Source organism: Balaenoptera borealis (assembly GCF_965194805.1).
Source record: "Balaenoptera borealis genome assembly, chromosome: X".
NCBI classification, from domain to species: Eukaryota; Metazoa; Chordata; class Mammalia; order Artiodactyla; family Balaenopteridae; genus Balaenoptera; species Balaenoptera borealis.
In genome coordinates, this window is record NC_138881.1 from 27,693,037 (window position 1) to 27,721,010 (window position 27,974).

General features: G+C 38.3%; 1 protein-coding gene across 11 annotated transcripts in view; it reads right to left on the reverse strand.

The window, feature by feature from the left end:
• The window catches only part of DMD (dystrophin), a 2,485,149-nt gene that overhangs the window by 59,193 nt on the left and 2,397,982 nt on the right, over window positions 1-27,974 (reverse strand). For 7 of the 11 annotated variants that reach the window (XM_082378021.1, XM_082378025.1, XM_082378024.1 and 4 more), the window contains 7 exons: window positions 14,108-14,274; window positions 11,729-11,840; window positions 10,200-10,336; window positions 9,467-9,505; window positions 5,101-5,166; window positions 3,943-4,008; window positions 1,048-1,206 (listed from right to left, as the gene is read on the reverse strand). In XM_082378021.1, coding sequence (XP_082234147.1) covers window positions 1,048-1,206; window positions 3,943-4,008; window positions 5,101-5,166; window positions 9,467-9,505; window positions 10,200-10,336; window positions 11,729-11,840; window positions 14,108-14,274 — 746 coding nt within the window. The other 4 variants (XM_082378022.1, XM_082378018.1, XM_082378020.1 and 1 more) reach the window with 2 other exon arrangements.

The window sequence follows — 27,974 nt, forward strand, 5'->3', positions numbered from 1 at the left end:
ACAGTCAGTATGGAGGATTTATTGGAGGGGTGAGAAAGAGACAAAGGGAAGCCGACCAGATAAGGAGCTCTGGCCATAGGTCAGAGGTACTGAGAGCTAGAAAGAGGCCAGTGGCAGGAGAAAGCAATGGATGAATGGCAATTTGCCTTTTCATCTTGAGGTGACATACTCCCTGAGGGCACTGGTTCTCAGACATACTGTGTTGCCTAGATTAAGAGGTCCTTGTGCCTTGGGCTAAACCAAAGAGATGAAAGTACTCAAGTCCCACAAATTTGAGCATGTGCTCTTTAAAGACTTGCCTGGTGGCATCTGCCTAAAGGAAGGCACACTGAGTTAGAAGTGATCATGTGCAAAAGCCTTTCTTAACCAAGGGACCTGTGATATAATAAATATAATACAAAAGTCAAAGTCCAATGATTTGCATTATCCTGACATCACACAATATGCCAGATTTTTACATCTTTGTCCTCTGTGCAGTCATTATGAAATTTTCTTTTACTTTTATAATTTCTGCTCTTTTTCCACGGACATCTTTTTCAGGTGATGACTGACAACTGGAATCGTCTCACTAATCTGCTAGGACAGTGAGCATAAATGACTGCTGTATTTGATGATGGAAACCAAGATGAACTAATTCATTCCCAAATATGACCAATGAGCCTACTTTCTTAAATGCTGTGAGATAGATAATATGGCCAAACACATGTACAAATCATATCATCATAAAATTAAATGACCTACTTTGTTCTTAAATTCTATTCTCAAATATAAAATCAAAGCCTCTGAAACACATGCAACAAATCAAATACCACCATCAGTATTAATTCCTTTAACACCTACTATATGAGTTCTTACTTATGCTATTGCATTCATTTTCTTCTTTCAGATGACAAAAAAAAAGGAGAGAATCTGTAAATGGAGCTAAACAGATTATTGGAGAAAACAATTAGACATAAAATGACTCTAAGTGAAGACTCCTGGCACTTTTCTATGTGTGCAAGTGTATGCACTCTGCATACCAATGACAAAGCTAGAAAGAAAACTCACCTGTTTTCTTCCTCAAGATCTGCTAGGATTCTCTCTAGCTCCCCTCTTTCCTCACTCTCTAAGGAAATCAAGATCTGGGCAGGACTACGAGGCTGGCTCAGGGGGGAGTCCTGGTTCAAACTTTGGCAGTAATGCTGGATTAACAAATGTTCATCATCTCTGGAAAATAAAATCAAAGGTTTTGGTTTTTTCCCCCCCTTATTTTGCCTTGGGGGTCAGGGACTTGGGTGTGTATTTTAAAATAGAAACAGTTATTTGCTCTTAACAATTAATTAGACCCTTTTTCCTGCTTTTAAAGACATTTTGATACTCTTGAAGTTGTGGTCTACCATCCCGTGGGTGACAATTCCAAGTGTTTCTTGCTCAGATTTTCCATTGAATCTGGTTGGCCTATTTACATGGGTAAATGAATGGTAGAATTACAGTAATACTGGGACTCTACGTTGACAGTTTAACCAATCGTTAGTAAATATTAAGAGACGTAATAATGGCTGTATAATGCTTTTGCTACCAAGCCTGTCAAGACAATCTGTTCACTCACGCACTGTGTTGTTGATACTGACCAGGAAAAAACTGAAGCCCTTAAAATAATAGAGTAAATATTTTCTTAAGTGGAAAGCAATGCAACTGAAAAGTGTTGCTTTGGTAAGCCAGTTTCAACTTATTAACCCCACAGAGGCAGGATGGTAACAATAATGAAACTACAGATAAAAATGACTATTTCATTCAATTGTTGTTTAGATAGAAAAACAAAAATTGGCAGGGGAAAAAAAAAAGCCATTAAGGTGACTAATACAAGAGGACTGAACAAGTCAGTCCTCAGAGCAGCTTTTAAAGACTAATCTTGGGGAACAAAGAGGCCAAAGGCTTATATGTTGGGAGGAAGCTGCAATCTTTCCTCATATCTAGGAACTCTCTCATACACAGAAGAAATTATTTTCTAAATGCATCGCCCCCAGCTCCTGAAAAGCCTGTGTTACCTCCGAGTTATAAGAACTTCATTCTGTTCTTAGTGAGAGGCTAAAGCCCTTTGCTTCCGGCTACATATCAGTAAGATGATATGTTAATATTTCCCTCTCCACACCCCTTTAATTTCCTTTTCTCAACTCTATGTCCTCTGAGTTGAAAAAATTTCAGATACTTAGGGAAAAAAATCCTCCTAATTTAAATGATCTTGGTCCATCAAGTCAGATAATTGGTTGGTAAGTTAAAATTAAAATAATTTTTGGGTGTTAAAAACAAACATTTAAGTGAAGTCAACCAATCTACCAAACCACTTCCCCAGATCTGCCCCTAAGATATCATGATATTACCGTCCAACATTGAGTCAAAATGGATTTTATGTCCTCAGAATAAGCTAAAGCTAAATTTCGTTTAAAAATAAAACAAAAGCAGTTTTGACCACCTAATTTGTTAGCTCTCTTCCCAAATTCTGCAGTTTGATTGCTAGGACTTCCCATGTTTAATTACAACATATAGTTATAATTCAACTTCTCTTACTGTTCTCTGAGGCAGTCAATGAATGGCAGCCATTATTATACAGATACAACTTGAATTACTGTCAATGTGCTAGAGCTTCTAATATTCAAATCGGTGACCCAAAGAAGCAAATCATTCAGGTTGTTTACATTTCGTTGATTCTTTGGTTACATATTTTTCTGTCAAAGTAGTTTATATATTAATACTATTAATACTTTTCCCCACAGCTAAGAAAGAGAATGCACCATAGTTGTGTTTGGGGGAAAAGGATGTTTTGTTTTCTTTTCAGTAACTAAGTCATATATGAATGGCTGAGTGTTGACTTTATTCTTTATTATTACCTTGATCACCTTTATGTACCAGATGAGATGACTTAGTCTCACGTCTTCAATAACCAGTTATGTATAAATGCCACTTGGATACTGTTTCCTTCAGTCTAATCCTTATAAAGCCTGTTTCTCATCTGAGTGTGACTTTGGGTTGACACACCAACTACATATGATAAATTTACCATTTTCCCTTTGCCTAGATTCTCTATGACAAAGTGGTGAGACATCCATAACTTATCAAACTAAAAACATTATTGTACCTTGACTAGATTTCATCTCCCTAAATTATCTATTCAGTTAGCAGATCCTTATTTTGTCCTCCATATTTGCTTCTCAGTCTGCTCCCTCCACCTCAGCCTCTTGGTTCATGGCAAGATTCCTTTGTGCTCCTTACTGTGAATACTTCCCCTACTCTGTAATGAAGCCTCTGTTTCCCTGCCATAGCTGTGTTCTCCGCCACCGCTCTCTCGCCTACCTTAAATTTGACAGGCCTGGCTTATCATCCCACTACAAAACCGTGACCTCAATTTGTACTTCTTCTTCTGAAACAATTCACAAGATAGCCTCACTTTATTTAGCTCTTGAAGGCGCTAAATCACAAAAACCTACTAGTTAGGATCTCTAAAGGAAAATGCCCATCTAGCCTACCATATGGGAATGCCAATGCAACTACACCAAGATTATAGTTCTACTCCCCACGAGTGGAGAAAACACTACTTAGCCATCACTTTAAAAATTAATACCTAATCCCTTTAAATATCCTGCAGGTTTGGTCAAAGATTAAACATTTCATAGAGTTTAAGTATTTGGGACCCTGCAATTTGTGGTAGTATGGCATTAAATAAGAATAAGGCAAAATGTTTTGGAACATTTTGGAACATCTGGAATACCAATAATGCCACAATTTGGATGAGCTCATTCTGTGTCGGGTTGTCAAGAGTTAGAGAAAAAAAAGTAAATGAAAGTCTCCTTGAAAGATCAAATGAATATAAACGCTAATTCCTATCTTCTGCGCTACCCTACCTCTAAATCCCTCAAAGCAATTTCATGGTCAGGAACATTTTGTAAAAAGAGACAGGATACTTACATGCTCTCATTAGGAGAGATGCTATCATTTAGATAAGATCCATTGCTGTTTTCCATTTCTGCTAGCCTGATAAAAAACGTAAAAGCTCATTAAAACTTATGTGACTTCTTAGAATCTATTCAAGACCTAATCGAACATTCCTGAAAACTAAAGGATAAATCATGTCAAGAGGAGAAAGGAATCCTTCATATTAAAGGATGTGTGTGTTGGCCTAACCGTCTGAGGCAGTGAGTGGTGGACCACGGCTAGTTAAGTAGCTTTACATTTACGCTGCAAATTACAAGAGAAGTTGTATTTTTTTCCTTCACAGATTGATCTTCCTTTCACTGAGAAGAGGCCTTTGTTTTCATGAGAAAAGCTTCCCTAACAACAAATACACTCCGTACCTTACGCTATCCCATGTGTTTCTTAAGACAATTAAAGATTTCCACTGAAGACAGAATTATATATAGCTAGTTAATACTTCCTACGGTTGATAAACATGTTCAGCAGTTAGACTATTGATAAAAGATAAGATTCACAGTAAGCTCTCTATACATTCTGCCAATTTTTACCGTTAAAAACCTCCTTCACCTCAAACAATAATAAAGTCTTTTTACAACTTAAAAGTGAACCAAACTCTTACAGATTTATTTAACAAGCATATCTTACAATCAGCAATTTAGTTTTTAGATATAAAAGTTACCTCAAACACAAAGGAAGTGGGACAGAAAGGTCCAGGGATTAGGAAAATGAGTGATTCTCTTCTTTACAGCGTATTATGTAAAATACACACAGAAATGGAAAGCCAGTGCTTTCACAGTCTCCAGATAACACAGTATAATTTCTTCATATACTTATGTCTGGTCTAGCAGTTTTCTAAGAAGGTTAGATGATTTCTAAGTCAATTGATTAAACGTGCTCAGTATATAAAACATAACAAAGCTATCAGGAATGTTTAAAGGCCTGGGTTAGGGGAGACTATTGTGGGCTGATGCTCTCATTGGTGTCCAAAAACAACATGCAGTGGAACGGCATGCACGTTAGAGGGCAAGCTGATTAGTAGAAATCAGACAAGATTGGGGAAAAAGAAAAGATTTGTTTAAAATTAATATAGGTTAGCTCTCCTTGGTTAGTTATTTCAATCAATATTTGCCTGGCATTCAACTAGTCTCATACCTGCTAGCATAATGTTCAATGCGTGAATGAGTATCATCGTGTGAAAGCTGAGGGGACGAGGCAGGCCTATAAGGCAGAAAATGTTATTAGTCACAGATACCATCCATTAATGGAGAAAAAAACCCCACCACACAGTTATGTTATATACATGGCCTAGAATGCTTTTGTTCTAATACTATGGATAATGTACACATTTAGCTGTTCCTGTATCTTAGATATCATCAAGTATTTAGAATCCAGGTTTGAGAGATGATTTCTCATATTTCTGCTTTTCTCAAGAGCCATAAAGAGAGATCAAAAACTTCTCTGGAAAGTTTCAATTATAGAAAAGGTCGGGGGAGACAATCTCTAAGTGACATTTTGTCCTCCTGTCTTGTAATGTCTCATATCCTAGAGTTCTGAAATTGTGTCAGCAGTATGCGGTTTAAAATTTTAAACAGTTTACACCTGTGCCATTTATTAGCTACCTTCTTATTGAATGGAAACTGTACATTTGCCTAGTAAATTTGCAGTTAACAATATTAGTTCCAAAGAGGCCACTCCAGTCCATGACTACTTAAGATTCCACGTATCAAGATGTCTTGGTTTGTGCAATTTTGTAAAGAAGGAATATATCTACCAATTTAGCAGCAGGACTATATTACTACTTCATAAAGCAAAACTAAATGGCCCTAAATTATAATGTGATGTTTTAAAAAGAATGACTAACTTCAATAGAATGTCAATATCTGAAATATTTCTTATTAGGGATACTGTGTGCTAATATACAGAGGGAAAAACAAGAGAGGAGGATTAGCAGGTATAGTCTATTTACTTTGGGGGTATAAAAACCTACTTTTTTTGGCTTCACAGACGAGAATTTTGGTAGGGTTGACATGTTTTCACCTTTTCATATCTGATCTATTAATTATCCTTGAAGTTTTTATAGTATCTTTTAGATTAACCTTAGGAAAAAATCCATCTGTTCTGAAAACCAGTTTGGGCTTGGGCTTTTTTGTTTTAACTGGAATAGGACAAAAGGTCGCTTCCATTTCTCTCCTGACACAGAAAGCCCTTAGGTAAAGGCATGAATCCAAAAGTCAACAGAAACCTATTCAGTAAGGATTAGTTTAGTCCAATGTCTAAGCAGCATTCAAGGACTTGGTCAGGACACTAAGAAGAATATGTCTGTTTTTTCTTACATTAAAAAAAAAGAAGAAGAAAGAAAGAGAAACGTGTAGTTACCTAGGCTTACATAGGAAATGTGCTAGAAATCTATATTTCTTAAAGAAGACACACAGTCATAAGATGATTACAGCACACTACAGCAAATAACCAGGGAACTGAAGTCTTGCCTGAGAGATAAATGTCTTATTTATGAAACCAAAGTTGTCTAGGTCAAGTGTCACCATAATCAAATTTGGAATGAATTACGAAGATGCTTAAACTGTCATGAGGAAACAAAAGGATGACTACCCAATTTACTAGGCAGATCCAAAGATTTCCAGGTGAATCTTCATTCTAGTTTTGGAGATAATCTGCTAATTTCTTAGAATCCTGGAACAGCCCATTATTAGAAAAGTGCTAAGGTTTGTTTTGAAATATTCACTGCAGGTCAAGATAACTGAGTACCTGGATTACTTAGTTTATAAGCCCTATCCTCTGGAACAGACCAGTCTTTCGATTACATACTGCTTATAAGCTAAAAGCCCACCATCGAGGAAAATATATTAGTGTTTCCCCTTGTAACAGTTGCTACCTTGGTAGTGTAGAGAAGAAGGAAAACATGAGACCTTGGAGCATAACTACACCGAGAAAGCTAGGCATGTAAATGCAAAATACTTTAATAAAATCTTAAACAGAAAATCCTATGCAGAGCTTTAATTCTTAGCCTTGAGGATACTTCCATGTTATTTTTCTTATTAATGTACATAGCACCTAAGACAGCATGCATAAGCTCAAGAACTCATAATAACCAAGCAATCTAAAAAATATAGATATCCACTAACGGAGGTACTTATTAAACCAGAAAATGAGCCAAAAGGGAATACTGGTCAGAGAAGAATCATTTAAAAATCAAGAATTAGTAAAAGTACAAAACTACTTAGTCCAGAAACAAAACTAAATGCAAAGCCTTCTAAAACGCTTTTCCAAGAGAAGGTAAGAATACTGTTCTCCCTTCTCACTTCCTAAATACAAAATGATATACCCCCAAAAGGATTATTCCTACTATTCCTATTATTGCTAATGGCCAATTCCATCCCACCCACCACCATTTTCTCTTTTGTGACAACTCCATTAATAAGTTTTCAAAGCAGAATAGCTCAAAGAATATTGTTTGGCTGTCTCATTTGTGGACAAACAATATAAAAGGTTTATGCTAGGTTTACTTTCAAATAAAATGACAAATGCAGGCAAATAAGGGTTTTTTTCTAAGGAAAAACAAAAGATCTGTATCTCAGTAAACTTTCAAATTCTGTGATCCATATTGAATGGATTAAATGCTGTCATCGTCATAGGATTTGTTAACATTGGATAGAATTCTTGCAAAATAAAACACCTTAGGACCTGGCTCTTCTGCCTGAATAGAATAGCTTTACAATTCATTTTATAAATTATTTACCATCCCATGAGTAGAGACTTTAATAAAATTGTTGGTATTACAGGGACTTTAGCCTGCTGGGGTTGTTTTCTTCCTCAAAGTTAGAATTTCCCACTATTTCTGAATAATCTAGCATACTTTTTAATAAAAAGGCTAAGTAGGGGTAGGTTTCAGTTGTTAGAGAAGATATTTTTTAAAACAATGTTATTAATTTTAAAGTTCTTCAAAATTTAAGAAAGACAAACACCCTCTACTTAAAATAAGTTATATTAAACTGTCATGAATTTTTCTCATTAGCTTATGTATACAGTAAACTTCTTCCTCTAGTTAGTTATTCTTTATTATGTTGTGCTACCTCTATGTGTTTTAAGACATTAACCTTTAGCATATTTTTCCTTTGGATTTGTCAGCTGGTTAGATTTACTTTGTGTTGGAATAAGTTCTATTTGCTTACTAGGATCCAATCAAGCTGAGAATTTCAGTATATCAATTAAATTTTTTTTTATTTATGAAAGGCTTTACCTTCTATAAACAAATAGACTACCTGGGATAGGGAAAATAATTACCAACAGCAAGGAACATAACTGAATCTAAATAACTCCCCAAGTTGTTTAAGCATGATGATTAAAGAAATCGGGTATAGCTACCATATCTCAAAATTAAAGGGCACAATAACGCAGCTTTACAAAAGAAAGGAGTGTTATACTTCCTTTAGGCCATTAAAGACTTAAAATAAACTTCAATTAATAGTTTGCATTTATCACTACAGGATTTTTTTTAAAAAAAGACCTACTTTAAATTAAATTACATGGTGGAATAAAAAAGACCCAATAAAGATAAATTGACTTCTTATATAAGCCCGTCTTCCAAATTGGTCATTTCCCTCTTATATATAATAGAGCTGTCTGACTTTAAATAAATATTTTAATAAAGTACACTTTGAAATACCGAAATTTTGTTATAAAAACCCCACACAATATAACTTTAAAACAATGCACACTTTGTTTGCTGATATTTAAATCACGGACTCTAAAAGGAGTTTTCTGATGACATTATAAACTCTGAGATAAATCAATTATCTGTTAATATCTAGTATTAGTAGTATTAATAATACACACCAATAATAATAACAAAGACTACAGTACACTTTCCTTCCAGTGTAAATGTGTGTTTATGAGCTGGGTATTTAGCTTGGAGAAGAGAGCAAAGTGAGTTTAGGTCAAAATTGAGAAACTCATGTATATAAACACTGGTCAAATAGCATGGCATTACCTGATAAAAAGTCCACATGTCTAATTGAAATTATTCAACCATACTCAACATCATACCATGAAACCAATTTTGATTTTAAATAGTCCACTTATAACAGGCCCTAAAGAGTAAACCATCATCCTTTTGAAGGTCCTAAAGCACTGAATCTCTAGAAATATGGCTAAAGAATGTTATTATGTAATCAGAAGGCTCTTCCCTGCTTATAATGAAAGAATATATAAACATGTCTCCCAGGATTATAACTAACAACCCAACAATTTCTTTGATGTTAATTTGAACTCCAGGCCAGGATTTCTGCTGGTTTACATTTGACCAAGTGGGGACCTAAAAACCTCACTGATTCTCCTGATCTGTGGTGGATGGCACCCTCAAAGTCTTATCAAGGGAAAAATTTTTGAAATGAAGGAAGGGAAATTAAAGTGTCTTTAAACAAAACAAACAGAACAAAAATTTTAAAAAATCAAGCAAGCGAATGTGTTGGTGGTAGCAGCACCCTTCCGTGGAAGTACTCACGCAGAATCTAGCGGCCAGAAGTTGATCAGAGCAACAGGACTGCAAAACAAAAAATGAGGCGGTGAAGAGAGACACAGGCAAACTCAGCCACACACACACACACAAAATCACTGAAAGGTCAAAATAAATGAAGTCCAATCAAGTATGAACCATGGAAAGCAACGGCCAGACAAAGGTGAAAAGTGAATTAAAAGAAAACCAGTTGTGCGATTGCCATCAGAGTTATGGAAAAAAGAAGAGAAGGTTCAAAAGAGGTGAAGACATCATCATTTTGATCTAGAGAATCATAACTACTTACCGTGAAGAAATTTCCTGTGACTATATTTTTTTTCAAGTAGAAAAACGTGACTAGGTACGACCACACAATCAGATACAAAAAAGACACACGCCTACTGATTTGTAAGGGAGGAAAATCAAAATGAAATCTTGGAATCACTCATTTGTAAACAGTCCCACATCTCTTGCAAGCCTTGTGAGGTAATTAGGAGCCGGAACGTGGTGGTTTACTCCCTGTGAGATAAAGTTTAACTTTTGGAAGAGGTCATTGTCATGGGACAATTGACATGGAAAATGGCGACTGAACATCAGCTTGCTTTTCTCTTTTTAGATACAGTAAATCTAAAGAAAGAAATAGGAGAGACTGTTTGCATTTGGGAGTGAAGGAAGGTATTCAGCTGAGAGGAGCTCAAAGATACGTCAACTGAGAGGCTGGTTTGCTTTGGCCACTACTCACGTTTCCATGTTGTCCCCCTCTAAGACCGTCTGCACTGGCAGGTAGCCCATTCGGGGATGCTTCGCAAAATACCTTTTGGTTCGAAATTTGTTTTTCAGTACCTTGGCAAAGTCTCGAACATCTTCTCCCGATGTAGTCTGAAAGGGAAACCATGCTGACATCAGACTTGGGGAGGGGGTATAATCTCAAGAGAAAGCACAATTCCAGGGCTCTGCCTCGGAGCGCTTGTTTTATTATAATTAAGAGCAGTAGGAGTTGAGAGCAAAGGCTTTGGAATCACATGAAAACACGGTTTTGAAACCAGACCTGCCATTTACTAATGGGGTTAACCTGGATGAGTTATTTACCTATCCAAGGCTCCAATCACCTATAAAATCAGGGCAACACCTCAACAAGTTGTGATGATGAACAAATGAAGTATACCAACTACTAGGCTACCCAACAAATGGTAATTTATGGAAGTCTGGAAGTCAGAAAGTTGACCGTCCGTTTTGCCACACTTTACAGTAGTTTTAAAACGATTTTGTCCACATTGCTATAGTATTTCACCCACTAAGTACCATTCTATTCACAGCATGGTACATTCCCCATCAATGAATACCTTTGCAAAAGGAATCAAAATGAGGAAGACAATGAAATAACTGGGAGAATCACTCTGAAGATGGAAGAGACAAAAGCTCTAAAGCAGAGCTTCTCAAACTTTGATGTGTTGGATACCACCAGCAGACCTTGCTAAAATGCAGGCTTTGATTTAGAAAGTCCAAGGTGGGCCCCGAGGTTCTTGCATTCCTAATAAGCTCCCAGGTGACACCAATGCTGCTGGTCCACAGATCACACTTTGAATAGCAAGCAGCTAGTGTTTACGGAATAAAAGATTTACACCCAGGTCTGCGTCCACCAAGTCCAGGCCCTTTCCATTTCACCAGTGATTTTTCCAAGTCCTGTTGGCCACTGAGCATTTTCCCAAAACAACATCTTAGGAGAAGACTCCAGCTCTTAATTATAGAACCTTGGGCAAGCTTTTTTAACCTTAGGATCTCAGAGTCCTCAACTATAAAAAGGGGATAAAAATAATACCTATCTCACACAGAGTAGTTTAAAAGGTAAACGCCTAGCATTTAGTTGGTAAGTGTGAGCAAGATTAATTTAAGTGGTGGATTGCGAATTTTAAGGAACCTATATTACCCGCCCCCCATACCCAACGTGCCCCATGGCCGTAACACCTCTGCACACAGCCGCTAGGGATGTGCAAAATAAACGTGAAAATGTCTTCCCTACAACCCACGAAAACAGAAGAAAAACCTATTGATTCACCCAACAATATGTGTTGAGTGTCTACGACAGTCCACATGAGCCAGGCATCGCACTAGGGATGAGGTAAATCCCGGAGTCTACAATTTGGAGCCACTTTAGCTGGGCAACATCTGGGGAACTTACAAATCACAGCGTGACACATGATCTGCAAGACTGTACAAAACTGAAACTTCTTCCAGGTGAACTAAGTCACGTCAGGGAGGAATCTAACTTACCGGAGTGCAATATTCCACCATGGGGTAGTGCATTTTGTGGCCTTTTGCAACGCGACCAGAAAAAAAGCAACTTTGGCAGATGTCATAATTAAAGTGCTTTAGACTCCTGTACCTGGTAAAGAACAAAAACAAACATGTATGTATTTCTTCAAATCAAATTCCCAAAGAACACTCTTTAATAAACCTCCTTCCACACTGTCTTAATTCTGGAAACAGAATGCAGGGTTCATTAATCCCACAAGGTAAGTGATTCACTTCCTACTTCCAGATTTCTCTGGTGCTTCTCCTACAGTATCAAAATATTTTGGCAGAAAGATTATCCTATAAACATTTGGAGGGAGGGGAGAAAAACTCAGCTCTTATTTAAACTCCACTAGGAACTCTTTCAGATTAAGTAGGAAGATAGTGGCAAACTTCCAGGCTTTTGAAGACCAGATACTAGAATTTGAAAGAACTTACAGAAAGGATAGATTGATGCATTGCGGGCTCCCATACCCATCAAGAAGACACAAAAGTTTTCTGAGGGAATTATTTTCAAAAAAAAATTATAAAGATAAAGCAATTTCATAAGACAAAAGAAAATTAAACAAGAACTCTCAATTAAACCAAATCTTGCTTTAATTACATTTTCTGATTGACTGAGATGACCCATCTTCAGATTGTTACTTGGATAATCTCTTTTATCTGTCTCTCTTCAGAAATCCCTCATCTCATTACCTCCACATGATAATGGAAGCCCCAAGAAAAGACACATTTTGGGTGAGATGTAAGTACTACATGGTAATTTCCCCCCCATTCTCAGAATACTGTATTCTTCGTTTCATACCCGCCCTGCCTTGTGCTTTCTCAGATAAGAATCTTAGCCAATTAAAATAAACATATTCCTTATGTCACATATGGGAATGTGGGAAAAAAAGCTACTGTTTTTAGATCCCAACCATCTTCTGAGAGTGGGGGAAAGGAGGAAAGAGAAGTGCTCATTCCTAAAATAATCTACTTTCTTAAGGGCAAAAGAATGGAATGTGAAAATGCTCTCTTTGATCCTCCAAAGCATTCTCCTTTTTCATTTTATAAAACTTCCCCCAGTATACAAATCTTACCAGCGAAGGAAGCTAAGAAAAGAAAGGTAAGAAATGCAATGGAGCCCCGCCCCCCGCCCCCCCCCCACCCCGGCATCACTCTTACCTGCCAAAACCAGGAAGGAAAAAAGGTGTCCTGTGCAAGCACTGCCTACTCGATGTTGTCTATCTAGGCTTTAGAAACCTCTGAAGGTTTCTGTAAAACCTCTTTGTAAACAGCATGAAGTATGGAAGGACAAACACCAATGGTAAAGGAGCACAGTGAACGAAAAGCACACAAATGGTACAAAGCAGTTATTAGGAAACAAAGTAATGAAACAAGTCTAAGCATAACCAGAAATGAGTGTCTACTTAGCTGATAAGTGGACTCTGAACAGGCACAGATGATATAGCTAGTTTGCAACTTGACGGCTTATTCGTTGCTATGGAAACCTTGATGTTGATCCAGATGTTTAAATACATCATCATTTCAGAATCTGGATTTGGGATTATTGTTCAATAAGATTAATTCATTTAAAAATATCCTGTCTCCCCAAACAGGTCAACAAGACTGAAGATTTAAGAGCCAATCGTTTTCTGGGACATTTCAGGAATATCAGAATAATAACCTGCGATGATTCCTACCACTTTCACTTTTCAATTTATAAGGAACGTTTTCTTTTTTTAGCTGCTCTGTGAATCTTTCATTTACTTGCACACTTTATATTCCCTCAGAAGTTCATTAGGATACTATGAAAAGAGCGCAATCGGATTCACAGATAAAGAAGTATGTTCTAGGGTGCTCGAAACAATTCTTGTTACTTTAGGGCAAGAACAGTGGTGCAAAGTGATTAAGAGACTGAGCTACCATGACAGGTCTCCCAAAATAGAATCATCCCTTAGTTTTATAACTGATTCTTGGAGAGTTTCTATAAACAGAAAAGACCATGGAAAAAAAGAAAAAGAAAGAGATGATCAAAATGTTTTGGTTCGAGGAAAGAGGAGGTACAGTTAATCTGTATATACTTAATGGACAAATATCTTGGTGGAGACAGGCGGTCAGTCTCGATCGACCAAGAACATGGCTCTGCAGAGCTGAAGAGTGAAGGCTGAGAAGGACGCCTGCCTAATGAGGTAGATCCACTAAAACAACCCAGTGATCCGGGGAGTGACAGGAGTGATCAATGCTCCAGCCTGATCACCTCCTCTCCCACTGTGCAGAGGACCAAACTAACAGCAACTGGTAGAGGAGATAAAAGATCAAGTCATAAAAAGGTGAGAAATGATCAAATCAAATGACGTTTGGGGGCGTTCCTCATACCTGAAGCCGATGATCGGACACTCCTTGCAGATGTTACACTTGGCCTGATGCTTCGCAGTCTCCGCAGCAGCCACTCTGTGCAGGACGGGCAGCCATACCATGGACTGGGGTTCCAGTCTCATCCAGTCTAGGAAGAGGGCCGCTTCAATCTCAGGCTTATTATTAGCCTGCAAAGACAGGAGGCCGAAGAATGCAAGGAGAGAAGGTAAGAAAGTAAAGGAGGCAAACGTCAGCTCAGGTAACGCGTTAAAGGAAGAAAGAAAGATCAATAGTGGCACAGTGAGGCCCACTCTTCACAGGCTGTTTCTGCAAATGTCCCCCCAGCATCTACACAAGCCACCTACCCCTAAAGCTTTGGGAAACTGCTATTACTCTGTTTGGCTACTAGATGACAAGAAAGCAAAGCAAAACAAACAAACGGAAAAAGTAAAGCAAAATACACATCTGGGAGAGACTATATTTAGCTCCAGTTTTGGAACAGATATATAAAAGTTAGCCAGAAGTAAAATGCAAGCGTTTATTGATAAAATTTCAAAGGAGAAAAAGAAAAAAAAAACAACTCAAGGAACTACTGCTCCCTTTTTTTCTAGTGAATCTGTTTCTCAGTGTTTCATAGAATCATAATGAAGAGGCTTTACAATTCATCTGGTCCCACAGCTTCATTTTATAGACAAGACGGCTGAGATGTAGATGATAGAAGTGGCTTTTTCAAAGGCCAGACAACTCCCTGGCAGCAGAGCTGATACTAGCATCCAAACCTCCTGGTCTAGTGCTGTTTTCATGGTGGCCTGCTGCTTTTCTGTCTCTCTGTCTGTCTGTCTGTCTGTCTCTAGTTCTCTCTTTCGGAGTCTAAGTTTAATAAATACCATTCTTCCCAGCGAGTACAATGATTTTAGAAAATTCAAAATATTATTTATCCATCACTTGATTGGTATGTTACCACAGTCAACATTTTAATTATATGTTGCTTTTAACCCTACAAGACCATGTTTCGTGTTTTTATACTGTTAGATTGACCCATATATTGACCACTTTAGGGGGCTTTGTTTCTCATTGTGTCCTTCATCTCAAATCTCCCATCTGGGATCAGTTCTGCCAAAGTGTATCCTTCAGTATTTCCTTTTGTTAAGTGTCTGTTGATGGCAAATTTCTCAGATTCTGTTTGCCTGAAAGTCTCTTTTTCTATGCACATTCTTGATAGCTATCCTCATTGGGTATAGATTTTTAGATTGAAAGGGTTTTTTTTGTTTCTGTTTTTGTTGTGTTTTGTTTAGTTTGTTTTGATTTTGTTTCAGCACACTGAAATATCATTCCACCTTTATCTCACTTTCTCTGCTGCTAACTGTTGACAAGTCAGCTGTGAAGCTGTTGGTCCCCTGAAGGTCATGTGTCCTTTTCCTGTCTTGTACTGTACTTCTAGGATTTTATTGATACTTTTTAGGATTCACAGGGCTTCATGAACCTGTGGGTTAGACTCTTTAGTCAGCTCTGGAATCTTCTCACTCATGATCTCAACAAATACTGCCTCTTCTCCATTCCCCCTCTCCTCTGCTTACAGAAACCTATTAGGTAAATGGTAGACTTTCTCAATCTAACCTCCATTTCTCTGAACAGGCTTTCCTTAGTGTTCCTCTATTTTTGGTCTTTCTCTGCTTCATTCCCAATACTTCCTTCTGCCCTACTGCCTGGGTATCTAGTTCTCTCTTTAGCAGCATCCAGTCTACTGTAAGCCCATACATTAAGTTTTCAATTTTGATTATTGTACTTTTTAGTATCTACAGGTTGTATTTGGTCATTTTTTTTAACATCTTTATTGGAGTATAATTGCTTAACAATGGTGTGTTAGTTTCTGCTTTATAACAAAGTGAATCAGCTATACACATACATATATCCCCATATCTCCTCCCTCTTGTGTCTCCCTCCCACCCTCCCTATCCCACCCCCCCATCCTACCCCTCTAGGTGGTCACAAGCACCGAGCTGATCTCCCTGTGCTATGCGGCTGCTTCCCATTAGCTATCTATTTTACGTTTGGTAGTGTATATATGTCCATGCCACTCTCTCTCTTTGTCACATCTTACCCTTCCCCCTCCCCATATCCTCAAGTCCATTCTCTAGTAGGTCTGTGTCTTTATTCCCGTCTTGCCACTAGGTTCTTCATGACCTTTTTTTTTCCCCCTTAGATTCCATATATATGTGTTAGCATACTGTATTTGTTTTTCTCTTTCTCACTTACTTCACTCTGTATGACAGACTCTAACTCCATCCACCTCACTACAAATAACTCCATTTTGTTTCTTTTTATGGCTGAGTAATATTCCATTGTATATATGTGCCACATCTTCTTTATCCATTCATCTGTCGATGGACACAGATTGCTTCCATGTCCTGGCTATTGTAAATAGAGCTGCAATGAACATTGTGGTACATGACTCTTTTTGAATTATGGTTTTCTCAGGGTATATGCCCAGTAGTGGGATTGCTGGGTCGTATGGTAGTTCTATTTTTAGTTTTTTAAGGAACCTCCATACTGTTCTCAATAGTGGCACTATCAATTTACATTCCCACCAACAGTGCAAGAGGGTTCCCTTTCCTCCACACCCTCTCCAGCATTTATTGTTTGTAGATTTTTTGATGATGGCCATTCTGACTGGTGTGAGGTGATGCCTCATTGTAGTTTTGATTTGCATTTCTCTAATGATTAGTGATGTTGAGCATCCTTTCATGTGTTTCTTGGCAATCTGTATGTCTTCATTGGAGAAATGTGTATTTAGGTCTTCTGCCCATTTTTGGATTGGGTTGTTTGTTTTTTTGATATTGAGATGCATGAGCTGCTTGTAAATTTTGGAGATTAATCCTCTGTCAGTTGCTTCATTTTCAAATATTTTCTCCCATTCTGAGGGTTGCCTTTTGGTCTTGTTTATGCTTTCCTTTGCTGTGCAAAAGCTTTTAAGTTTCATTACGTCCCATTTGTTTATCTTTGTTTTTATTTCCATTTCTCTACGAGCTGGGTCAAAAAGGATCCTGCTGTGATTTATGTCATAGAGTGTTCTGCCTATGTTTTCCTCTAAGAGTTTTAGAGTATCTGGCCTTACATTTAGGTCTTTAATCCATTTTGAGTTTATTTTTGTGTATGGTGTTAGGGAGTGTTCTAATTTCATTCTTTGACACGTAGCTGTCCAGGTTTCCCAGCACCATTTACTGAAGAGACTGTCTTTTCTCCATTGTATAGTCTTGCCTCCTTTATCAAAAATAAGGTAACCATATCTGCATGGGTTTATCTCTGGGCTTTCTATCCTGTTCCATTGATCTATATTTCTGTTTTTGTGCCAGTACCATACTGTCTTGATTACCGTAGCTTTGTAGTATAGTCTGAAGTCCAGGAGCCTGATTCCTCCAACTCCGTTTTTCTTTCTCAAGATAGCTTTGGCTATTCAGGGGTCTTTTGTGTTTCCATACAAATTGTGAAATTTTTTGTTCTAGCTCTGTGAAAAATGCCATTGGTAGTTTGATAGGGATTGCACTGAATCTGTAGATTGCTTTGGGTAGTAGAGTCATTTTCACAATGTTGATTCTTCCAATCCAAGAACATGGTATATCTCTCCATCTGTCTGTATCGTCTTTAATTTCTTTCATCAGTGTCTTATGGTTTTCTGCATACAGGTCTTTTGTCTCCTTAGGTAGGTTTATCCCTAGGTATTTTATTCTTTTTGTTGCAATGGTAAATGGGAGTGTTTCCTTAATTTCTGTTTCAGATTTTTCATCATTAGTGCATTAATTTTGTATGCTGTTGCTTTACCAAATTAATTGATTAGCACTAGTAGTTTTCTGGTAGCATGTTTAGGATTCTCTATGTATAGTATCATGTCATCTGCAAACAGTGACAGCTTTACTTCTTCTTTTCTGATTTGGATTCCTTTTATTTCTTTTTCTTCTCTGATTGCAGTGGCTAGGACTTCCAAAACTATGTTGAATAAGAGTGGTGAGAGTGGAATTCTTTGTCTTGTTCCTGACCTCAGAGAAAATGGTTTCAGTTTTTCACCACTGAGAACGATGTTGCCTGTGGGTTTGTCATATATGGCCTTTATTATGTTGAGGTAAGTTCCCTCTGTGCCTACTTTCTGGAGGGTTTTTATGATAAATGGGTGTTGGATTTTGTTGAAAGCTTTTTCTGCATCTATTGAGATGATCACATGGTTTTTCTCCTTCAATTTGTTAATATGGTGTATCACATTGATTGATTTGTGTATATTGAAGAATCCTTGCATTCCTGGGATAAACCCCACTTGATCATGGTGTATGATCCTTTTAATGTGCTGTTGGATTCTGTTTGCTAGTATTTTGTTGAGTATTTTCTCATCTATGTTCATCAGTGATATTGGCCTGTAGTTTTCTTTCTTTGTGATGTCTTTGTCTGGTTTTGGTATCATGGTGATGGTGGCCTCATAGAATGAGTTTGGGAGTGTTCCTCCCTCTGCTATATTTTGGAAGAGTTTGAGAAGGATAGGTGTTAGCTCTTCGCTAAATGTTTGACAGAATTCACCTGTGAAGCCATCTGGTCCTGGACTTTTGTTTGTTGGAAGATTTTTAATCACAGTCTCAAATTCAGTGCTTGTGACTGGTCTGTTTATATTTTCTATTTCTTCCTGGTTCAGTCTCGGAAGGTTGTGCTTTTCTAAGAATTTGTCCATTTCTTCCAGGTTGTCCATTTTATTGGCATAGAGTTGCTTGTAGTAATCTCTCATGATCCTTTGTATTTCTGCAGTGTCAGTTGTTACTTCTCCTTTTTCATTTCTAATTCTATTGATTTGAGTCTTCTCTTTTTTTCTTGATGAGTCTGGCTAATGGTTTATCGATTTTGTTTATCTTCTCAAAGAACCAGCTTTTAGTTTTATTGATCTTTGCTACTGTTTCCTTCATTTGTTTTTCATTTATTTCTCATCTGATCTTTATGATTTCTTTCCTTCTGTTAACTTTGGGGTTTTTTGGTTCTTCTTTCTGTAACTGCATTAGGTGTAAGGTTAGATTGTTTATTTGAGATGGTTCTTGTTTCTTGAGGTAGGAATGTATTGCTATAAACTTTCCTCTTAGAACTGCTTTTGCTGCATTCCATAGGTTTTGGGTTGTCGTGTTTTCATTGTCATTTGTTTCTAGGTATTTTTTGATTTCCTCTTTGATTTCTTCAGTGATCTCTTGGTTATTAAGTAGTGTATTGTTTAGCCTCCATGTGTTTGTAGTTTTTACAGATCTTTTCCTGTAATTGATATCTAGTCTCATAGCACTGTGGTTGGAAAAGATGCGTGATACGATTGCAATTTTTTAAAATTTACCAAGGCTTGATTTGTGACCCAAGATATGATCTATCCTGGAGAATGTTCCATGAGCACTTGAGAAGAATGTGTATTCTGTTGTTTTTGGATGGAATATCCTATAAGTATCAATTAAGTCCATCTTGTTTAATGTATCATTTAAAGCTTGTGTTTCCTTATTTATTTTCATTTTGGATGATCTGTCCATTGGTGAAAGTGGGGTGTTAAAGTCCCCTACTATGATTGTGTTACTGTCGATTGCCCCTTTTATGGCTGTTAGCATTTGCCTTATGTATTGGGGTGCTCCTATGTTGGATGCATAAATATTTACAATTGTTATATCTTCTTCTTGGATTGATCCCTTGATCACTGTGTAGTGTCCTTCTCTGTCTCTTGTAATAGTCTTCATGTTAAAGTCTATTTTGTCTGATATGAGAATTGCTACTCCAGCTTTCTTTTGATTTCCATTTGCATGGAATATCTTTTCCATCCCCTCACTTTCAGTCTGTATGTGTCCCTAGGTCTGACGTGGGTCTCGTGTAGACAGCATATATACGGGTCTTGTTTTTGTATCCATTCAACCAGTCTATGTCTTTTGGTTGGAGCATTTACATTTAAGGTAATTATCGATATGTATGTTCCTATTACCATTTTCTTAATTGTATGGGGTTTGTTATTGTAGGTCTTTTCCTTCTCTTGTGTTTCCTGCCTAGAGAAGTTCCTGTAGCATTTGTTGTATAGCTGGTTTGGTGGTGCTGAATTCTCTTAGCTTTTGCTTGTCTGTAAAGGTTTTAATTTCTCCGTCGAATCTGAATGCGATCCTTTCTGGGTAGAGTAATCTTGGTTGTAGTTTTTTCCCTTTCATCACTTTAAACATGTCTTGCCACTCCCTTCTGGCTTGCAGAGTTTCTGTTGAAGGATCAGCTAGCTGTTAACCTTATGGGGATTCCCTTGTATGTTATTTGTTGCTTTTCTCTTGCTGCTTTTAATATTTTTTCTTTGCATTTAATTGTTGATAGTTTGCTTAATATGTGTCTTGACGTGTTTCTCCTTGGATTTATCCTGTATGGGACTCTGTGCTTCCTGGACTTGACTGACTATTTCTTTTCCCATACTGGGGAAGTTTTCAACTATAAATAATCTCTTCAAATATTTTCTCAGTCCCTTTTTCTCTTCTTCTTCTGGGACCCCTATAATTCGAATGTTGGTGCGTTTAATGTTGTCCCAGAGGTCTCTGAGACTGTCCTCAATTCTTTTCATTCTTTTTTCTTTATTCTCCTCTGCGGTAGTTATTTCCACTATTTTATCTTCCAGGTCACTTATCCATTCTTCTGCCTCAGTTATTCTGCTATTGGTTCCTTCTAGAGAATTTTTAATTTCATGTATTGTGTTGTTCATCATTGTTTGTTTGCTCTTTAGTTCTTCTAGGTCCTTGTTAAAAGTTTCTTGTATTTTCTCCATTCTATTTCCAAGATTTTGGATCATCTTTACTCTCATTACTCTGAATTCTTTTTCAGCTAGACTGCCTATTTCCTCTTCATTTGTTTGGTCTGGTGGGTTTTACCATGCTCCTTCATCTGCTGTGTGTTTCTCTGTCTTCTCATTTTGCTTAACTTACTGTATTTGGGGTCTCCTTTTCACAGGTTGCAGGTTCGTAGTTCCTTTTGTTTTTGGTGTCTGCCCCCAGTGGCTCAGGTTGGTTCAGTGGCTTGTGTAGGCTTCCTGGTGGAGGGGACTGGTGCCTGTGTTCTGGTGGATGAGGCTGGATCTTGTCTTTCTGGTGGGCAGGACCGCGCCCAGTGGTGTGTTTTGGGGTGCCTGTGACCTTGTTATGATTTTAGGCAGCCTCTCTGCTAATGGGTGGGGTTGTGTTTCTGTCTTGCTACTTGTTTGGCATAGGGTGTCCAGCACCGTAGCTTGCTGCTCGTTGAGTGGAGCTGGGTCTTAGCGTTGAGATGGAGATCTCTGAGAGGGCTTTCACTGTTTGATATTACATGGAGCCAGGAGGTCTCTGGTGGACCAATGTCCTGAACTCAGCTCTCCCACCTCAGAGGCACAGGCCTGACACCTGGCCGGAGCACCAAGACCCTGTCAGCCACAAGGCCAAACCAAGTTCAGCCAAAGTTGTGATACTTATTTCCCTTGTAGGAGTTCACATGGTATTAAGAGGCACTGTGGGAAGAGTATATTAGTAGCTACCATGTCTTGAGTCCTGTGGATTACCTTTTCCTTCAGCCGCACCACCTCCTGGCAAGTCTTGAGGAGACAGGGCTCCTGTCAGCGTGAACTGGACCCCACAATGTCCCAAAGCCAAAGCCCCAGCAAGTCCTGAGGAGACTTGGTTCCCATTAGCATGGACTTGACCCCGTGTTGTCCTGAAGCCCCTGGGCTGTCAGCATGGACTCAGCCCCATGTGTTCCAGAAGCCAAAGCCCCAGCGGGTCCTGAGGAGACCAGGTTCACATCAGCTGCCCGGGGGAGCCCTATTTGGTCATTTTTAAGGTCACTTCTAAAGTCTGTGGTTCCCTAAAGATATTTTTCAATGTTGTTTCTTATTTTTTTGACAGAGTATATACATAGTTTTAAAAAAATCCTCTCTTTCTAACGATTCCAAGATAAGAAATTATTGCGGGTCTGCTTCAGGGGTCTGTTATTTCTGCTGGTTCTCACTCACTTGAGTTTCTTGTGGGCTTAATTCTCTTTACTATGAACTATAATAACCTTAAAAATATTTTCTGGAGATACTGAGCCCTAGAATGAAAGTGACTTCTCCAGAGACAATTTTCATTTGCTTTTGCCAAGAGCCAAAGGGCACTACCTATTCTGAGACCAATTTACACTGAATACATGATGGGATATTTAGTATCATACAAGTAATGAGTATATGAACGGCAAACCCATGTTGCTTCTCTTGGAATGTGGTTTGCTAATAAGGAATCTATTCACACTTTAGACAAAAAGCGCAAATGAACTCTTTGGCCAACCGAATAGTAGGATCTGGACCGACAGGTCATTTGGCTTGTAACACTACTTCAGTAGTACTCCACTCGTTACCCCTGATTATAAATTTAACACCATTATAATGAGCTATTTAACCTTGAATTTTCTAGCTGCAAAATGGTATCAACTCAAGCTACTGATCGAAAGTTTTGTTGAGTACTTCTCTCTGTGTAGAGTGCCATCACAGAGGTACATTGTGAAAATTTTCTTAAAAATTAAAAAAGAATTATAGAATCTGAAGATAAAAGGGACCATGGAAGTGAATTCATACTTTTGGAATGGCACCACAGAGCTGTAAGACTTTCAGCAGTCACCGAGTTCAAACTTATCCAATGTCAGTGTGTTCTTATAGCCGCTATATAAATACCACCTGTGTGAGGGAGCAAATGGATGATCTTGAACATTTGTGTACAGGTACCCCTGTCAAAAGTGCTTCATCACACTGAGCTGAAATCCACCAGCATAGCCAATAGGAGCAGAGGCTCCAGAATCCAACTACAAGCGTTCAACTCCCAGCTTTGCCACTGACTGTGTTACCTTGGGAAAATAACTTTATCTTTCTGTGTATTAATTTTCCTCTGACATGAAATGGAACTATTAATAGCACCTACCTCGTAGGGTTGCTTTAAGATTTAAATGAAAGGCACCTGGAACAATGTCTGGCACGTAACAATAGCCATGTCAGTGTTTGCTATTGTTATCGTCATTATTATTATATGTTTGACCAGAAACCCAGAAGTTCTCAGCCTTCACAAATCCCTTTAAATATTTTACCAGAGCTGTTATGTCTGTCCATGCCTCTTCATCCCTATTCCTTTTATTTCTTCCTCATATGACATGGCTTGCTTTGCCATTGTCCTTTAGAAAACTATTCTCCAACTATGATCTACTATGAATGGTACCTCCATTTCTCTGGACAGTATAACTGGATGACTTTCTTTTGTTCTGTACTATAGGCTCACACAGGGTTTCTACTCAACTAAAATCTCTGGGTCAGTGTTTCCCAGTGTGTCCAGCAGATCAATGATCCAGCAAAATGTTTCATGATGTGAAGGTCAAATTAATTAAGGACACATTGCACATTATATCTGTCTCTTAAAATTCTCAATGCACGCTAACATACTAAAAGCTGAGATGGTTGTCAGTAAAGAAACACATTAAACCTTATTTGACCTCAGAGTTTCCCACACTAATTATTCAGTGATCCCAGGACATTTAACATTTTTTTTTAAGTTATAAGGCTTGTGAACAGAAGGTACTAATGCACTGTTGGGCATGATAAGAAATGCAGTGTTTGGCTGTTTCCAGTGATTCCTTCATTTTGTACTTGTTCAATTGGGATTCGTTTCCTTCCACTTCTGTCAAGGACTTTCCTGTTAGTTTTAGCCCACTGTATAATCTCATCTATATCTTTAAGAATCCTGACTCTTACAGCCAATGAATTAGCCATTCTTCCCAACTCTGTGTAAGTTTTACATTTTAAAATATGTGTTCTGTCTTCACCAAAAAGTCACTAGTGAATATATCCAACAGGCCAAGGTCACACATGGGCCGCACTCTACAGACTGCACCTCTGGTCAACACAAATCCAGAATCCAGCCCTCTCTGGTTGTTGGACTGTGACTCTTTCCAGTTATATTATTATTTAGTCTCTGCTGAATGTGTTTCTCCATCTTGTAAACAAAGATACAATGAGAGATTGTGTCAAAAGAACAGCAAGTTTCGGCTACAATATGTCCTATAACAATCTCTCGCTCCACTGGTCTAGAAACTAAATTTATCAAAATAACCCTTTCGAGCTAGGACAAAAACCATCAAAGAAAGACAGCCAATTGAAAAGCATTGCTAATTCATTCCAATTTAAAACATGGGGTTTATTGTTGCCTAATCTGAACCTATATCTATTTCCCTGATTTAGGTTTAAATGACAGTTTGTTTAATGATAGATTCAAAGACATGCTACAAAGAAAGAATTCAGGCTTAATACAGAAAGCATAATATTAACAGAAAGCTTCTATTCATTCCGGAAGACAAAAAAAAAAATCTGACCATGAGTCAGCAACAAATGTAGGTGTCCAAAATAAGGGGGGGGGGGGGGAAGACCATGTCTGTGATGTATAATAAAGGCATAGCAAGTATAGTGTGAAGAAATGATCACATTACCCTAAGTACTGTTCAAAGCCTTCTTAGAAAACGGTGTCTAGTTCTGGTGGCTATAGCTGACCCAGAACTTAGAGAAGGCTTGGCAGAAAGGCAGAGCGATAATTAAAGGGTTTGAAAGACCTATGAGAACAGTTTAAGGGAATTGGGATTATTTAGTCATTAAAAAAACCCAAAAAAACACGAGACTGTGCAAGACAGAGTGGCTGAAGGGGTGATTTAATAACAGTTTTCAATTATGTGAATGGCTCTTCCATAGAGGCCTGTGACCAGCTGTTCGATTTCTCCACTGAGGACAGAACAAGAAGAATTTAGGCTGTAACTCATACGGAAGCATTTCCTGATAATGAAAGTTGTTAAAGCATTAGTGTGAATTACCAAGGGAAGCTAGAGAATGTTCTCCTCTTTCAAAATACCATAGATTCTCCTGTGCTTAAAGGCTGGAAATTCTCAAGGTTCTTCCTACCTCCTAAGACGCAAGATCCATCATTTTGGCTCTTTTAAAACCACTCGCCTATGCCAACTGACAGCACTGAAGACAAGATATGGGGATTCACATTCTCATTCTGTTTCGATCTTTCATGTTTACTACAAACCATTCTGTATCCTAGTGTTATATTCCCTCTCCTTTTGTCTGGCGATAAAGAAGGGAAGAATTAAAAATCAGGCAAGCGTCTCTAAAGAGCTAAAAGAACTGGAACTAAAACCCAGCTAAAATTACATTTTGATCATTCTAGAAAAAAATAAATAGGTTAGTTTGGAATGACAGGAAGTTGCTGAGGTCAAAAGACAGGTATGGTGGCAATGGATTGAGATCATCCTTGTAGGTACCATTATCTGCTGACCTCCATATAGGTCTCAGATAGCTTCTCTTGGTATCAAGGATGACCTTGCCCTTACCCCTGCCCCTAAATGCCAGTTTCAAACCATCTAAGCAAAAACTCTTAGAATGGGCCATTTAGCCCTGGGTTTTGTTTTGGTTTGTTTGTTTGTTTTGGGCAATACCTCCTCTTTCCTCTTTTATGGCGCGCACACACACAAAGCAAGGATATCACAGCTCCTTCCACTGTGACAGCCACAGTATGCAAGTATCTTGCATCTCCACTCCTTCTCTATTGGTCCTCTCCTGTCAGCAACTACCCACAGCATGGAAGCTAGGGAAGGAATCCACCGTAATTACTGCTGCTGCCTTACAGCAGATGGCAGGGTGGCTTTATACAGATGTCATCTTAACAACATACAAAGACAGTTAAAGGGGGTACTTCTCTGGTGGTCCAGTGGGTGAGACTCCATGTTCCCAATGCAGGGGGCCCAGGTTCAATCCCCAGTCAGGGAACTAAATCCTGCATGCATGCCGCAACTAAGAGTCCGCATGCTGCAACTAAGAAGTCCACATGCCGCAACTAAAGATCCCGCATGCTGCAACTAAGAGCCGGCATGCCGCAATGAAGATCCCGCGTGCCACAACGAAGACCCGGTGCAGCCAAAGTAAATAAATAAATAAACAAATATTAAAAATAAAACAAAACAGACAGTTAAAGGAATCCCAGAATCCCAGTATCTGGAATTTCTAGCCAAGGAATGTAATTACCAATATAATAATTTCAAAGGACATTACATGGCAAGTTGGGAGTTAGGGGATTTGCCAGGGTTCAGAATAACTTTTGGGTTTCTTTCCCATTGTGCTTTCCATAAACCCTTAGAAACTCAAGGGCCAGGCTCTGAATGGCTACCAGGGTGTCAGCCTGAATATTTACTTTTCTCTCAGGCTAACAGTATCAGTTCATGGCCACAGAAGAAATGCAATGGCAAGGTTTCTCAGCAAGCCCCACACTCCAACTGCCAAAAACACATACAACATATTTTTAAGAGAAGGTAACTGGCATCGCAATTGTCAGGCTTTTGAAAAACCATGTCAATCCTTAATAAACTGAAAAAGCTTAGTATAGAGAAAAGTAAACATTATGTAAGAGACTGTACCCAGTAGTTCTCAGATGATAAAAAGGAACCACCTTTTGCTCTGGAAACAATACTTGTCTAAACCTCCTTCGTTTCTCTCCTAGGTTGCAGGTTATTTAAAGACAGGAACTATGTTTCTACACCTTCCATGAAGGTTTGCTGAATTGAACGATGGGTGGGAATTAAACTGTGATCACGATAATTAAAAGGAAGGATTATAATATCTGAATGAGGTTAGAATAAAAAAAAATACTGCCTACTCATCCTGAAGAGCAAAGAAAAAAACTCATAAGGGTTGTCTAAGGAATAGAAGACAAAATAAGTACATTCTCAAATGCTCAGTTTACTTTTAAATAGTTTTTAAAGTAAATGGCCTCTGTTGGTTTGTCTGTTACAGTATCACACGCAAAAGGCTAATCCATAGTCTATTTCTGGATTTGGAGGGTATATTCAGAATGATCTGGCTTAAAATGTAGAAAGATGCAAAATTTATACTGGGGGCCTGAAGGGAACCTCACAGGCAGGCAGTCATGCTCAAGGTCAGAGACAATTCTGTTCCTCAGAGGACATCTGACAACGTCTAGAGACGTTTTTGGTTGTCACAGCTGGGGTACAGAGACAGGTCAGGATCCTGCTAAACATCCAGCAATACACAGAACAGCCCCCTACAACAAAGAATCTTCCAGGCCAAAGTGTCAGTAGTGCCAAGATTGAGAAACCTCGCCCGAACATTAACACCTTACACGGCCATGGTTCATGTGTCAAAACTAAGAAACCAACATGGGTCCACTCTGATTAACTAAATGCTACAGGGCACCTAACAGGCAGGCAGCTATCCTCTACAACACAGAAGCCGAGAAGCTACGATAGGCCTGTTCAATTACTGATTGGTAGAGAACGGCTACATTGGTTAACACGTTGTGGACAGAGAAATGAGATGTCGTTTCACACCTGTTAGAATGGTCATCATCAAGAAGACAAGAGATAAGCATTGGTGAGGCTGGAGAAAAGGGAACCCTTGTGCACTGTTGGTGGGAATGTAAATTGGTTTAGCCATTATGGAAAACATTATGGAGGTTCCTCAAAAAATTAAAAATAGATCTACCATGGGATCCAGCAACTGCACTTCTAGGTATATATCCAAAGGAAACGAAAACAGGATATTGAAGAAATATCTGTACTCCCATGTTCACTGCAGCATTATTCACAATAGCCAAGACTTGGAAACAACCTAAGTGTCTGTCAATGGATGAATGGATAAAAAAAGATGTGGTGTGCATATATACAGTAGAATATCATTCATTCAGCCATGAGAAAGAAGGAAATCTTGCCATTTTTGGCAATATAGAAGGACCTTGAGGGTGTTATGCTAAGTGAGATAACTCAGACAGAGAAAGACAAATATGTATGGTATCACTGATATGTGGAATCTAAAAAAGCC